The sequence below is a fragment of the Tenrec ecaudatus genome, chromosome 10 (assembly GCF_050624435.1).
Source record: "Tenrec ecaudatus isolate mTenEca1 chromosome 10, mTenEca1.hap1, whole genome shotgun sequence".
Lineage (NCBI taxonomy): Eukaryota > Metazoa > Chordata > Mammalia > Afrosoricida > Tenrecidae > Tenrec > Tenrec ecaudatus.
Genome location: NC_134539.1, coordinates 140,098,474 through 140,114,546, shown reverse-complemented (window position 1 = coordinate 140,114,546; position 16,073 = coordinate 140,098,474). Strand labels below are relative to the sequence as shown.

The window sequence follows — 16,073 nt, the reverse complement described above, 5'->3', positions numbered from 1 at the left end:
TTGCCTAATTGAAAGCCATCTAGCGACCTGCTGTCTCTCTCTGGCTGATTTTCCTTGGGTTGGGTTGCAGACGTTCATGTCATGATACCTTTAGTGGCTTGAGGCGGCCTTGCTGTTGAGAACCCCCTGTGGCAGGTGCTGCTGTGCTTCAGATCCTTGGTTGGTTGTAGAACTGGTGGTTTTCCCCACTGCCAAAAGGAAAGGAGCGGGCAAGGGGACCCCGAATGCGAGGTGGGCTTAAGGTAGCAAGGGGGGAGGCAAAGGAGCTAGGGCATTCAGCTAGCTTTCTCTCGTCTTCCCTCCCTCTCATGCCAGGGGGGCCTGGTGGGTGTGGGCACACCAGGGCACCAGTGCTCACTGGTTTTGTCTACACTTAGAGGACAAAAAAAAAAAATTATCCCTAGAGCAGTGGTTCTCAACCTGTGGGTCACGACCCCTTTGGGTGATCGAACGACCCTTTCACAGAGGTTGCCTAAGACGATCGGAAGACACATAAATATTTCGCAGTATATAATTACATATTGTTCTATGATTAATTAATCACTGTGCTTTAATTATGTTCAATTTGTAACAATGAAGATACATCCTGCATATCAAATATTTACATGACGATTCATCACGGTAGCAAAATGACAGTGATGCAATAGCAGTGAAAATAATGTTATGGTGGGGGTCGCCACCACATGCGGACCTGTGTGAAAGGGTGGTGGCCTGAGGCAGGTGGAGCTCTGCTGCCCTAAACGGTCATTTTTTGGCAGCCGCAGACCCGCAGCGGGTCTGAGCCCTCCCAGGGGCTCCTCGTCCAGAGCGGAGACAGCTTCCCTCAGCGGTGAACATGCAGAATTGTATAACTTCCCCAGCTCCCTCCCCCTGCCCTTGCTGCTTTACGTTAGGGACCTGTGAACAGTTAGGTGTGTTCTGCATCGATTATAACTCTGTGCCAGGCACTTATGCTGAAGAGAGCAAGAAAAATGACAATTCCAGACAGCCTGGTAGATGTTAGGATGGGACGAACAGAGTGGCATAGGAGCCCAGTTGAGGCCCCTAACCCTGCTGGAGGTGGGGCAAGTGTGCGCTGGGGACAGTGGGGAGCGCTTCCAGGAGGAGGGCATGATCTTTCAGGATAGCGAGGAGGGTACTACGTGATTTGCAGCTGTGTATGCCAGACCCTGGGGCTGCTAGGGAGCCGCTCCTCCTGCCTGTTTTCCTCAGGCAGCTCCCCTATGGCTCAGGGCATCTGGTAAAACCTAAATGGATTACACTGCCCAAAGCAAACCTTTCAGGGCCGCCCAGTGTGTCATATCGGAGAGGGACTGAGGAGTTGGAGACAGCAGTGTTAGGGTAGCAGTCCATTTCCTTGGTGCCAACAGCCGCTGAAGGCCATGCAGCTGCCTTCCTGTGTGGGTGTTTCGGGCAGGGAGGGTTTGAACCAGTGAAACCAGGAGCTCAGCTTCATTTCCAAAGTCTGCTGGCGCTAGCCCAGGGAGCTGCTGCAGATTCAGAGAGAGGGCAGCAGAAGCAGGGCAGGGCAGGGCCTGACTGCCAGACTCTCCGAGGCTGGCTCTGAAGTGAGGAACAAAGATAGAGGCAGCACGTAGGAGGTGCCGCCTTCGCCTCAAATCCCGCACGCAGGGCCACAAACCCTGATGTCCCTTCAACAGGTGGTGCTGGGACCATGGAATGTCCACCCGGAAAAGAATGAGGTAGGACTTGTTCCTTCTCCCACACACACAGATGAGTCTCAGAAACATAAATGTGAGTCCTAGAATGAGAAGACTTCTAGAAGATAACATAGATGCCAGCCTTCGCGGCCTTGGATCAGGTGATGGGTTCTTCAGTATGAAGCCAAAATCATGGGTAAAGGGGGAAAGTAGCACAGTTTTTAAAATGGGCCAAGGCTTTAATGAAACATTTCTCTAAAGGCATGCAAATGGCCAATGAGTACATGGAGAAGCCCTCTCCATCATTAGCCGTGAGGGAAATGCAAATTAAAGGTATACAGAGATACCACTTCCCACCCCACTGGATGGATCTAATCCAGTGGTTCTGAACCAGTGGGTCGTGACCCCTTTGGGGGTCGAATGACCCTTTCACAGGGGTCACCCCATTCCTAACAGTAGCAAAATGACAGTGATGAAGTAGCAACAAAAATAATGTTATGGTTGGGGGGTGATCACCACATGAAGGAACTGCACGAGAGGGTCGCAGCAAGAGGAAGGGTGAGAACCACTGCTCTGATTGAAAGACAGGCTGTGAGCAGTGTTGGGAGGAGGTGGGGAAAGTGCAACCCTTGCCACGTGTTAGTGGGAAGATAAAATGGGGCGATTGCTCCCCGAAACCGGGGCAGCTGCCATGCCTTGGCAGCTCCACTTCCAGGGACACCCCAGGGATGTGTGAAGACGTTGGTGCACAGTAAGTTTTAAGTCAAAATTTATTACGAGACAGAGAAGGACAGTACTTTCACCACTTTTTGATGATGGGTGGAACATTTTAAAAAATGAATAAAGAAACAGAAGACCTGCATCATCTTAACCACTGGGACCTAAGAGATCACATCACTCAACAGAGCACATGTGTTTGGTCTGGACTGCTTTCAGACACAAGGTACATTTCAGTCAGCTTAAAAGATTGACATCATATAAAAGTTCTAATTGGACCATAATGGAATGAAGCCACAAGTCAACAACAAGAGAAATAAGGAACGCTACATAAATGTATGCAAACGTACGCACTATTAAAATTACAAATCCATTCAGTTATCAAGAAAATCAGATGGCTACTTAGAATCTTAAGACTGTAGTCCAAGAGGTAAAAATCATTCTTTTTATTGAGCCGTGATCCTGGAGGACACGTCTTTTCGTAGCCTGTAGACGAAATGGGAGGGATGCTTCGTGTGTTGCTGCAGACCCAGTGCGCTGGTTTCCTTGCAGAGAAGCTCCGGGGATGGAGCTGTGAGTTGGCCTCCCACTCGTTCCACACACCATTTTCCGTTGGAAGTCTGGCTCACAGACAGGTGGTGGCCTTGAAACCCAGTCCTTCGTCAGGCATTTTCTCAAATCATTTGTGCCTGTCACGTCAAACAGACAATTGACAGTGTTCACTGCAGTGACAAAATGTCACTTTGCCTGCCGCCAGCTTCTCTTCAGTCGAGATACGCGGTGACATTAACACGTGAGTTTCTTGAATAATGTCGTATGCCAATACTCAGAAGTAGTGTCTTCTGTATTACTTGGTGAACCAACATCTTCCAAGCATTGTTAGTAAAAACCCATTGAAAGTGCCATTTGTCGATTTAGTTGTTGTGTTAAAGAAGTATACTCCATTTATCTGGAATGCTATTAAAATCTTCCTCTCCTGAACCCATAAATGTCCCCTGAAACCTTCATAAAATCAGCCTGCCCGCCTGAAGCATTACTCAGTTTTAAGACCAGACTGTATAGGTTCAAATATACAATAAATGCTTGAAAGAAACCTGTGGGCAATGAGTTTGTTCATGAGAGAGGGTGCACATGCGTGTACCCCTGGAAGGTCATCGCTATCGCTGCATGGTACATGTAGACACTGTGTTTTACTGGGGCTGCGCTCCGCAAAATACAAGTAGAAAACTCCCCTTACAAACACACAAACAACCTTTTGTCCACACTAAAATGTGCACATTGATGTTGATCGCGGCACAGTCAAGAAGTATAAAGCCGCTGTGTCCATGCATTGGTGAATGTGGTGTATCTATACAGTTGGATGCGATCTGCCTGTAAGAGGAATAAAGTTCTGATAACTCGTGCAACATGGAAGAGCCTAACAGACGTGGGAAGTGAGCCGCCTCACGGTGCACGATTTCACTGATGGGAAATGTCCAGCATGGGGAAAGCCAGAGAGACAGAGAGAGGGCTAATGGTCCGGCGGGGCTGGCGCTCGAGAGGACATGGGCGTGACTGCTAAGGGGCCTGGGGCTTCTTTCTACAGTGAGGAGAACGTTCTGCGTTTAAACTGTGATGGTTGCACAATCCATTCCACTGTACACTTAGAGTCCCTGAATTAAAAGTGAAAGACGAAGCAAACCAAACTTTTGTCTTTTTTCCCAATAGAAAAGCAAGAGCTGGATCTCAGAAGATGATTTCTACCGGCCTCCCCCAGGGCAGCCCCCGGAGAGTCTCTCTCATCCCTCCCTGGCTTCACCCACAGGGACCCCAGAGTCCGGGCCTGGGCTCCACAGGCACATTTCACAAGGGCCCAGAAAAAGCCACTCCACGGGGGCCTTAGACCAAGCGTGTGTGCCTTGCCCAGCAAGCAGCAGAATCAAGGCCGCCGCTGCGCAGGAGCATAAGAACTTCTGGGTGGTGCACCGGAGGCAGATGGGTATGTGACTCTGGGGCCCCTGGCCATCCACCTTCTACCAGGGGGCTCGTCCCTCACAAGGAAACCCTCACCCCACGCTCATCCTGGAGTCATGCAGGAACGCATTCAGGAAAAGCACTCTTTTTTCTTAATACCATTTTAATAAAACAGTACTTACAGCTGTCAACAGAGTCCAGAAAGGCTGCTTCCTGTATCGAAATGGAACGTCCTCCCCTGGAAGTCCCCTGGACACCGGGACTGTGAAGCCTTTCGTTTCTCTTTGACTCTCCCCTCCTCCCCCTGTGTGTTAGCTGCTCCTCCCACAGGCCTTTCTCTGAGCCGGTTGATTTACTGGCTGGCCTGGGCAGAGTTGATCAGGTCTGCTGCGGCACCTTAGTGTCCTCTGCATGCTGCTTATTAGAAGGCCAACGTGGTCTCCACACCTGGGACATTCCAGAAACTGTCCACTGACCCAAACCCTCATTTTCCTGTAACCGTCATAGTGAGTTTCCTCTGGAGAGCACACAATCGACAGTATGTCCTCCAGTCATTCCGTCTGTCCACTTGCTGTTTGCCGTGTCCAGACAGGGAGTTCCGGTCACGTGCCGGCTTGACCTCTGTGAGGTTTCACTTCCAGCCCCTGTGGCGGTGTGGTCTGTAAGTGGGTCAGAGAAGGTGTCCTCCGTAAGTAGGCCACCAGGTTCCCTGAGTCTCAGGGGAGCTCTGTGTAATAGTTCAGAATAGCCCGGGTTGGGAGGGAGAGAATTGGGTGTCTTTCTCACGCTCTGGCCGGTGGCAGACCCTAGGACAGCAGGGAGCCTTGAGCTCAGTGTGGGGAGCATTGACATGCCCTCACTGATGCATGCACTCGTTCAGCAACCACGGTTCTAAAGCAGTGTCCCTGTCTTTGTGGGGAAACAGAACTCAGAAAAAAACTCGTTAGTAAGGAGATGTGAAGGAAGCATGAGCGATCCAGGCTTTCAACAGGACAACAAATGCAAAGGCCCTGGGACAGGGATGCTCTTGGCATGTCCAGAGAGCGTCAGCAGCCGGAGTAGCTGGTGGTCAGAGACAGGTTGGAGAAGGACTGACAGACCCAGATCACAGAAAGACTGACTTTTGTTCAGAGGGTCGTGGCTGCCCTGACAGTTTTGGGCAGAGGGGCATGACCTGACTTGTCTCTGGAAAGCTCCCCCTGCTGTGGGGAGAGACCGCTAAGGAGATTACTGCCATCAGCCAGAGGAGGGGAGGGGGCCCCCACTGGACCAGCAGGGGAGTGGTGGGGGTGGGGAGAAAGGGAGGCTCTCGTGTAGGTGTCCTGCAGGATTTGCCCATGGATTGAGAAGACAGACGGACGGACGACCGAGGCTAGTAAGGTTTTTAGCACAGACCCTTTTGTGCGTTTATTTACGAGACAGAGGACTGAGTTTGGGGTGGGAGGAGCAGGAGTTCACAGATGAGTCTGGTTCAGGGGAGAGGTCTGACTGGAGATACAAATCTGGAGCCCGGGCATATGGGTGGATTTGAATCTCGAGATCAGCCTGGTAGTAGGTGTTCATTGAGGAGACGGGGACCCTGGAGCTCTGGGCCAGGAGAGGCGGGGCAGCAAGCCAAGGAGACAGTGGACCGTGGTGCGGGAGGAGACCCATGTCTCAGAGGCCAAGTGAAGCTCCCGTGTTTCAGGAGGGCAGGCGGGCTTAGTTGTATCCGGTGTTGCTGATAGGCCAAGCACGGTGGGGACAGGAGCAACCAAGAGGGCCTCGGTGCCCATTACAGAGTGCTTGCGCCAGACTGAGGATACAGCAGTGTCCTGACCGGAGCCGGTTCGAGACAGCGCAGCAGCAGGGGAACTGGAGGCAGTTTCGATGTGTCTTCTAGAAGTCCTCCTCAGCGGGGCCCCGAAGAAGACACAGTGGTAATTAGAAACGTTGGTGGAGTTGAGAGATGTGTGTTAAGATCAGAGAATCAACAGCAGGCTTGTGTGGAAAGATCCAGCTGAGAGAGGCCAAGTGGATGTCCATGTTGTGGAGGCGACTGGGAGGGAGGGGAGGACCACATGCCCAACTGGAGGGGTTGGCCTCAGAAGAGCAGAGGGTCCACCCCTCCCAGCTGGAGGAAGGTCAGGAAACAGCATGGAAGCAGGGCAGGGGTAGGAAGGGGGCACGTGGAGGTCATGTTTCTAATGTATCACTTTCTTGGTGGAATAAGGAGGCAAAGTCAACAGCCAGGGGAGGAGTGGGTGGAGGCATCCAGTAACTCTTCTCCTCTGGTTCCCAAAGTCCCATGGGGCAGAACCTCAAGGCTGGCTGTAATGGGTGCAGGCCCACTGCTCACACCCTGTGGGAGGTCAGGCACCAGGGTCTCCTGGGTGGGGGTGGAGCAGGCCCCTGGTGTGACATGCCTCTTTCTATCGCAGGGCTGTCCAACCCGTTCCGGGGCCTCATGAAGCTGGGCACGGTGGAGCGGCGGGGGGCCATGGGCATCTGGAAGGAGCTCTTCTGCGAGCTCTCCCCACTGGAGTTCCGCCTGTACTTGAGCGATGACGAGCGCACCTGTGTAGAGAACTGCTCCCTGCTGCGCTGCGAGGCGGTGGGCCCGGCCCACAGCGACGGCCGCTTTGAGCTGGTCTTCTCTGGCAAGAAGCTGATGCTGCGGGCCTCCTCGCAGGATGAAGCCGAGGACTGGCTGGACCGGGTGCGCGAGGCCCTGCAGAAGTGCCGACCTCAGCCAGAGGACGAGTGGGTGAACATCCAGGACCCCAACCAGCCCGAGGACTTCCTGGAGGCGCCCCAGGGTACCCTCCCCTCCCACCCCGACTCTGAAACCTCCCAGGGGACGCCGTTTGATTGGTCGTCTGCCCAAGTGCCAGAGCCAGACGCCATCCAAGAATCCCTTCTGTACGTGTACTTGGACAGGAGTTGGGTGCCCTACATTTTCTCCCTGTCCTTGGAGTCTCTGAAATGCTTCCGCGTGAGGAACAGCGAGAAGATGCTAAGCGATAGCCATGGAGTGGAGACAATCCGAGACATCCTTCCTGACACGAGCCTCGGGGGCCCGGCCTGCTTCAAGATCCTCACAGCCAAGGCCGTCCTGAAGCTGCAGGCCAGGAGTGCTGAGGAGGCCGCCCTATGGCGGGGCCTGGTGCGTCAGGTGCTGATGGCCTACCTGGAGACGGCCGAGGAGGCGGTGACCCTCGGTGGGGGTCTGGATGAGAACTGCCAGGAGGGGCTGAAGTTTGCCACGAGGGAGAATGGGTTCCTGCTGCAGTACCTGGTGGCCATCCCCACGGAGAAGGGCCTCGACTCCCAGGGCTGCTTCTGCGCAGGTGTGCATGTCCCCTCCCACCATCCCACCTGCCTGCCCTCTCTGCCTCCCGTGGGCTCCAGACTGAGCCCCTGCCCCCCTGCTTTGCGCCCTGGCATTGCTGTCCCACACAGGGCTTTCCCTGCAGCCTGCGCACCTCCCCAGCACCCACTAGGGCAGTCGGCTCACCCCTCCCCTTGCCTGCAATGGGCAGCGCCTGTGGGTGGCAGCTCCAGCTGCCTGCTCCACTCTGCTCCAGGGTTCCCGGAGCTAAGCTCTCCACCCCCTGACTGTCTTGTTACCTCAATACAGGCTCAGAGTCAGAGCCGTGGAACCCTTCCCAAACCGCCCATGCTTCAAGAAGTGCAGTATTGTAATGGCAAAAATGGGCTCGTGCCTCCACTCTGTGGAATTCTCTGTGATGACGAAAATGTTTCCCTCTCTCGTGTCCAGTGTGCCAGCCATCGGTCACATGAGGCTGCTGAGCTGTCAAAAGATGACCAGTGTGACCGAGAAACTGAACATTACATTGTATATAACATTGAGTAGGCAGGGGTGGCTGGTGGCCACTGTGTTGGACAGCTCCCAACCCTGCCACCAGGTCAGTTCCAACTCAAATGACCCTATTGAGTGTTTCGGAGACTAGACCTGTACAGGAGCAGATAGCCTCGTCAGTCTCCCAAGGAGCAGCCGCTGGCCTGGAAACTCCAACTTTGCAGTTAGCAGCCTAATAGCTACCTCTTAGTGCCCCTTCGGATGCCTTATTAGACAGCACAGCTCCAGCTACATAGATAGTTCTCTATGTTGGCCTCTTGTACTTTTGTATTATGGATATTAGTCTAAATCAGTACAACTGCTATATCACTATGGTCCCAGTTCTAATACTTTTGGGCTGTGCCTGGGGCCAGGTGCTCTGGACTATGTCACTTAATCCTCACAATAGCCCTCAGGGGCCAGGTGCTTCTGTCATGTTCATTTACACTTGAGGAAACCGAGACTAAGAAGTGGTAGAGCCAGAATCAAGGCCTATGTTCTTAGCCACTATGCACAGGTCTCTGCCCCTATTTTTCAGGGCTGCCTGGTACTCCTGTTCACACCCGATTTTAGCTCCTCCCACGCCTCCCAGTCCTACACCCTGATCCTCCAGGTGAACAGGCCGGGAGGTTGTCTGCCACAGAATGCCTGCGTAAGGGAGCTGTGGCTGTGAGCAGCTCCAAGAGGGTGGAGCCTGTGGCCCAGGAGCAGGCGGGTACTTCCTTGTAGGGGAAGAAGTGGTCTGTGGGTGACTCCCGTGGGTGAGAGAAGCCAGGCCACAGAGCTTCCTGCAGAAAATACCTTCATGCTACTTTGCATTCCTTGCCCGCCCTCAGCAACTCATGTTTCAGCCTGTGGGGGTCCGATTTAGGGGACTGGGTGAAGGGGCACTCTTGCTGCCCCCCGCCCTGCAAGCAGAAAAATGACCAGGCAAACAGTGACCACGGACGCTTGGATTATATGTCCTTATTGGCAGGGCACTTTAAAACCTGTGTCATCTAAGGTGGGTAATTAAAGCAATACTCAGCCCAACTCACTGCCACCAAGTTGGCTCCTAGCAACCCTATAGGACAGAGCCGACTGCCCCTTAGGGCTTCTGAGGCTGTAAATCTTGATGGGGCAGAAAGCTGCTATTTCTCCTCAGGTCCACTGGTGAGTTTGAACTGCCAGCCTTATCAGTAGCAGCTTGGTCTGTAACCCACCGCGCCTCCAGGGCTACAGGCCAGCTGGCTTTCTCTAACCGGGAATGTGTCCAAGACATGAACTGGGATTTGGTATTTTCCCTGGTCACCCCAACTGCCCTGACCACTGCCCCACCTGTTCTGTGACTGCTCCATCTCCCCAGCTGGAGGGACCGGGGTCCTGAGGTTCTGCCTTAGTGGCCCCCATTCTGGGCCCCAGAGGACCTGGAGGAGATAGAAATTGGTAAGCAAACCATGGAGATGGTGCACAGGCAGCTGGTGTCATGGTGAGATTGACCTTGGAACCAATCAAATCCAAATTGAATCTCAGCTGGGCCTCTTAATCATCATGTGACTCTGGGCAGGTGTGTTAACCTCGCTGAGCATCCGTTAACTTCAGTTGTAAAGTGGCGACAGCACTCAACAGCGTTTTGTTGTGGAGCTTAATAGAGGTTATTGTAAGTGTTGACTGCTCTTTGAAAGGTTGGCGGTTCAAACCCACCAGCTATGTCCACAGGACGATGGCTGCTCACATCAAGATTTACAGCCTCCGAAGCCCAATGTATGGCTGCTATGAGTCGGAATGAGGAGAGGGGTTTGGTTTGGGCTCAGCAAGCCCTTCCCACCGGGGTGCACCTGCGATCATCAGGAACCGCCTCTGGCTGGGCCACTCACTCCACCACCATCTCCCCAGGCTGCTCCCGGCAGATCGGCTTCTCATTTGTGCGACCCAAACTCTGTGCCTTCTCTGGTCTCTATTACTGTGACACCTGCCACCAAGATGACGTCTCGGTGATTCCGGCCAGGATCATCCACAACTGGGACCTCACCAAGCGCCCGGTAAGTCTTGAGACCAGCCTCGTGGTCACACGGGCACACTCATCCTTCACCGCTGCTCCAGCTGCTGCTCAGGTCTGGGGGGATTTAGGTAAAGGAAAGCCAGTGTCACAAGTACAGTCCCTGTGCTGTGGGGCACCTGACCAAGAGGAAACCTTGGTGCCAGTCCCAGCCCCTGAGAGCTCTGTCAGCGCCAGCCTTGGTGCCCCCGGGGGTCTGAGGATGGCTCTCTGCAGCTGCATGGAAACAGATTGGTGTAAGGAATCTGCAGGTAGGTCAGAAGATAGGCAGCTAGATGGACAAGAAAGGATGGACGGACGGACGGATGGGCCATGAAGAGGTTAGCCTTGCCTTTGCCAGCCCTGCAGGCTTTGCAGAGGAGTCGCCAGTTTCCGCTGTTTCAAACTCACCCTTGCTTGTTTGTAATGAATTTAAAACCATGTTTGTGAAAGGCCATGTAAGGAATATATGGGTATGATTTATCTTTTAAAGATTATAGAAAAACCCAAAGACACACCAAAGCCCTGTGTCCTCACCAGAGATAACTCGACATGCAGGAGGTGGCTTTTCTGTGCATCGATTTTTATTTGTCTGTGCATATAGATGAAGAGAATGGCATTTCATACCACTGGGATGATAGCCAGCCCATACTACTATTTAATATGGTCATCTCATTTAAGATAACATCTCGGATCATAACAAATTATGGACAACATCATAGAAAATGGGAATTCCAGAGCACTTCATAGTACTCGTGTGGAATCTGTATGTAGACCAAGAGGCAGTCGTGGGAACAAACAAGGTTACACTGCATGGCTTCAGATCAGGAAAGGTGTGTCAGGGATTGTCTCCCTGCACCATACTTAGTCCATCTGTGTGCTGGAGGACATGAAAGAGAAGCTGTTATCAAGGTTGGGGGCGGCTTATCAACTTCGGGATGCCTGTGGCACAACCATGCTTACCGAAAGCTGAGAGGACTGGGAAGTATTTACTGATGACGATCAAAGTATGGATTGCAACTCAATGTGAAGAAAACAAAATTTCTCACAATTGGTTCAGTTGACATCGTAATACACAGAAATGATTGACATTGTCAAGGTTTTCGTTTTACTTGGATCTCTAATCAACCTTCATGGAAGCAGCAGATAAATTACATGACACATTGCTCTGGCACGGGAACTATTAAACGTGCTCAAGAGCAGCGGGCACCTTGAGGACCAAGGTGCACCCGACCCACGCTCTGATCTTTGTCATCAATTCCTGTGCATGGGAACGAACGAGGGGCGATTAGTAAGACTGGGGAAGAGCTTCACAAGTACCATGGACTGCCAGGAGGACCAACGAATCTGTCTTGGAGAAAGAACAGTCAGAATGTTCCTGAAAAGCAAGGATTGTGAGACTTTGCCTTCAAGCTAAGTCTGAGACCAGGTAGTGTCTGATTCTGTACGAGGGTTGCTATGAGTTGAAACAACAACTGGGTCTCCCAGGCGGTTTTCTTCTCTGGCTGCGCTTAGCCATGTCACCATGAGGACCTGTGACTGCAGGGTCCTCATCTAGGAGCCTCAGCACAGCAGGTAAGCACTAGGCTGTCAGCCAAACCCACCCGCCACTCCTCAGGAGGGAGACGCGGCAGACTGCTCTGACAAAGATTCACAGCCTTAGACACCTATGGGGCAGTTCTCCCCAGCCCCCAGAGCCGCTGGGAATTGGAATTGACTCAATGGCAGTAGGTTGGGTTTGGGGGCTTCAGTAGCGTGTCTGTGTGTTGTGAGGAGTAACCCAGAGGCATGTCAGTTATGTTCGCCTGTGCGTAAGCTCAGGAAAGTGCCTTACAGCAGTGCCCTGCGCCTTCCCTGACCCTGACCCACTTGGTCAGGGAGACACCAGCATGTGCTTGCTAGGCTGTAAACGCAGCTTTCTACCAAAGGCGCAGGTTCAAATGAACAACCGAGGGGTCAGGTAGCGGCTCTTTGCTTTTCTCTCGGCCCTGTGGGTCAGAGGGCAGATCTGAAAGGACTGGGGGTATAGCCCTGCTTGGTGCCTCCTGCCTTTCCCTGGCAGCCTGTGCCACAGGTAGTAGCCCAACCTTGACCCCCGCCCCGAACCCAGAAGGGAAACCCCAAAGAAGTGGACTAACTTTGGCTTTCTGGTTATGTACCTTGGCCCTTGGCCTCATCCCTGTTACGTTTTTAACAAAATGACCAGAAATGCAAAGAACACTTGGATCATAAACACCTTCCATCTCTCCAAGAGCCTGATCCATTTTGTTGCATAAAGTCATCCTCTCGGCATGTGTCAGGTCAGGAAGGACCCGGCTCCCTCCCAAAGCCCCCTGGCCCAGGGAAGACAGGGAAACCCCTACAGAAGTGACTGGCCTGGAGTCGCCACGCTGGCTGCCCTGCTTGTGCTGAGACCTGGCTAGCAGTTGGCAGGCTGCCGGCCCAGGGCTGGGACCTCTTTGTCTCTTCCCCCAGGAGAGGAGCAATCCCCGGGGAGCACGAAGCCCCTGCCCGTGGCAGCGCCTGGCAGTTCCCTGTGTACATTCCTGTGTGTTGGTTCACCGGAGCCTCACCCCAGGCCCGAGGCTGAGGCGTGGGAAGAGCGGGGCTGGGACTGCAGAGCAGCAGTGGCATCCAAGTGGGTTTCTCCCCTGGGCTGCCCCTGATCTGGGCAGGGCTGGTACCTCGGCTCCAGGAAGTGGGAAAAGAAGCAATTGTCCACTGGCAGAGACAAGACATGCTGATGGAACTACAAACAATGAGGCAGACCCAGGGCAGGTCTCTGGCAGGCCCCTGCCCCATTCTTTGCGGGGCACAGCTGGCCGCAGCAGGCCCCTACAGCATCTGAGAGCTGCTCACATTGACTGAGTGTGTCATTGCAACACCGAGAGCCCACCCTGGCGGCTCTCTCTCCCTCTGAACTCACATGGAGGGGCGTCATGGCCCCCATCTTCCCGAGCCACAGAGAGGTTAAGTGACTTTTACATGGCCATACAGCCAGCAAGCAGTGGAGACAGGATCCCAACCCACCTGGGCCTCTGAAGCCCCACTCAGAAGTCACCTGAGGAGACAAAGGAGAACAGTTGAGCCCTTCTGTCCTGACCACAACAGTGAGGAACTGCAGGCCAGACGAGCTCCTTCGTCAGCGTGGCCAGCAGCCTGGGGTGCAGACAGCAGCTCAGGTCTGCGTGTGCGCCGCTTCCTAGTGGTGGGATTGGACAAGCCACTGCAGCTCCTCGGCTGTCTGAGGATGTTGACAGGATGAAGGGAGGATGTGGTCGGCCCCAGCCCAGCGGCTGGCACACGTGGGTGTCTAAGAGTTGCCCTCGTCGTTAGGGCCAGACCTGGTGGATTAACCATTTGTGAGAAATGGAGATTGAACATGTGGCACTATTGGAGACGTGAGGCTGCTGGCAGAGCGGAGAGCTGCCTCTGGAGCGGCAGAGTCTGCTTGGTGGTTTCCTGCGGTCACAGGCTGATTCAGAGCAGTCACCTGGCTCCTGAGTCAGGGCCTGGTGACGGCAGGGCCCGGTGACTGGCCGCAGCAGCATCTCCTCCTCTGAGACAGGAAAATGGGGGTTTGCTCGGAGCGGTGAGGCTCGGAGCAGGGGAGAGGCAGCAGCCTGGTGCTGTGGAGGGTGGTGGATTTGGGAGTCAGATGAACAGGGTCCACATCCTGATTGTACCAAGGGGGGCTGCCTCCGTGTCCTCACCTGTGAAATGAAGTTGGCACTACTTGGCTGGGAGGGTGGCTGCAGAGGTGGGCGACTGAGCTAGCTGGTAATCCAGTGCCTGGCCCAGAATGCCCCCCGCCCAAGGGCCCTTCTCTCCCACCTCTGATGCCTGGTGCCCTCTTTCCTGTTTGCAGATCTGCCGGCAGGCCCTGAAATTCCTGACACAGATCTGGACCCAGCCCCTCATCAACCTGCAGCTGGTGAATGCCTCGCTGTACGAGCACGTGGAGCAGATGCACCTCATTGGGCGGAGGCGGGAGCAGCTGAAGCTGCTGGGAGACTACCTGGGCCTGTGTCGGAGTGGGGCCCTGAAGGAGCTAAGCAAGAGGTGAGCCTTGGGATGGGGGGTGCGGGCATGCACATCCACACGTGTGGGGGCAGGAGGGGGGCGGGGTTGCAGTGCCCAGGCAAGGTGTCCATCCGGGAGAGTTGCCAGGGCTGGGCTGAGGGCTTCTTCCCACGATGCTTGGCAAACCACCACAGGTCCTGGGAATGGTTCTTGTTCCTTTGTTCACCTATTCGTTTATTTACTTAATGAAGAGCATCCTGAGGTGCTCAGCTGCACGAGGTACTCAGCCTGTGCAAGCTCTGCCTGGGCGGGAGGCAGCTGCGTCACTAGGCTGCTGAGACCTGGGAGCGGAAGCCCACAGGTAGACGCTCACCCAGATTGGGACAGGGGTGCAGGAAGGCTGGGAGGACGTGACTGCTAAGGTGAAGCCTGAAAAAGGAGTAGAAATCAGCAAGAAGACCCAAGGCAAGAGTCCTCCCGAGAGAAAGCCCAGCATGTGCAGGACTGGGAGCGGAGGCTGCATACCTGGACAGAATGGGAGGAAACCTAGGCCAGTGAGGCAGAAGTGAGGTGTATGGACAGGCAGGCGAGGGCCTGTCATGAGGGGCTGCCTTGCCCTGTCTCTTCCTGTGCCCAACCAGTCTCTTCTCCCCAGCCTGATCATGGCATCGTCCCTCCCAAAATGCTCGGAGGAGGTAAGACTGAGTTGGGACCCTCAGGATGGCCTTCGAAAAGCTTCCTGGTGCCCAGGGCCTCGGGTCCTCAGTGCTTAGGGGCTGCAGGGAACACTGGCATTCAGCATGGACTTAGAGGACCTTCTCTGTGCCCCGTCATGCCAGACACCCTCAGTCCTTCAGTCAGAGCTCAGACCACACCTGTGTAGGGCTCTGCTGTCCTGGGTGCTTGGGAGGACAGACCTCAGGCGGAGGAGCTGGCCTGCGTTCCAGTAGATGTCTGCTCTTGTTTCTCGCCCCTTTTCCATGGGGCTGACACGGGGAGCAGAGCCTCCTCGGGCCTGGCTGCAGTCTCCGGGGCCACCCTGCAGTACCCAGTGCAGGTGATGGATGGGCCTCCCAGAGCCAGACTCGCAGAGCCTTACTGCCATGCTGAGAGAGTTTGGATTTTCTCCTACAGCTAGTGGGGTCCGCTCAGGGATTTGGCAGCAGGAGAGCGAGGGGCTGTTGGCAATGAGCCCTGGGTAGGTGGCTGGAAGAGCAACTCATTCACCCAGGGTTATGAGAGGGGCTTGCCACACTTGAGCAGGGTAGAGCCTGCGAGAACCATGGGCGGGTCTAGGTCCAGGTGGTGTCCAGCGAGAAGGCGCTAGGCCTGGGACACGGACATGAGTCTGTGTGTAGGGAAACCCAGGAGCCCCACTAGGTGCCCACCCACCAGACCTCAGCTCTCCCTCCAACAGGCTCTGGAATGATGGGTAGAGGAGGAATGCAGGGGTTCAGTAGAGATACGTAGCACCCACACACCCACCACAACCCACAGCAGACTGGAGCACAGACGTCCAGCCTTGTGCTCTCCCCCGCACCCCCTTCCCTAATGGCATCCACAGGAAGTACACTGCTGCCATCTCCTCTTGGCATCTACTCTGTTCCAGGGAGCCCCGAAGGTTCTTCTGTTCTTGTCCATAGAGCCGGCCTCAGACCAGAGGAGAACTGAGCAGGGTCTCCTCATTGTGTGGGGAGAAATGGGCCCCGAAGAGGCCTGGGCTGTGCCCAGCGCACAGTCTTCTACCAAAGGCCAAGAGAGGCAGCCTCTCACCCCAGCTGAGTGCCCTGCTGTGGCTGAGGCTGTGACAGGCCAGGGTGTGGTGGCTCCAGGAAGCCCTGGGCCTGACTGGCTCCTAGAC

At 54.6% G+C, this 16,073-nt stretch overlaps 1 protein-coding gene across 1 annotated transcript in view; it reads left to right on the top strand.

Annotated features, from left to right (window-relative positions):
• The window catches only part of PLEKHM1 (pleckstrin homology and RUN domain containing M1), a 45,851-nt gene that overhangs the window by 25,486 nt on the left and 4,292 nt on the right, over positions 1–16,073 (top strand). The window contains exons 6-9 of the mRNA XM_075561999.1: positions 4,086–4,356; positions 6,752–7,660; positions 10,048–10,193; positions 14,058–14,251. Of these exons, the coding sequence (XP_075418114.1) occupies positions 4,086–4,356; positions 6,752–7,660; positions 10,048–10,193; positions 14,058–14,251 (1,520 nt within the window). The remainder of the gene's footprint in view (positions 1–4,085; positions 4,357–6,751; positions 7,661–10,047; positions 10,194–14,057; positions 14,252–16,073) is intronic.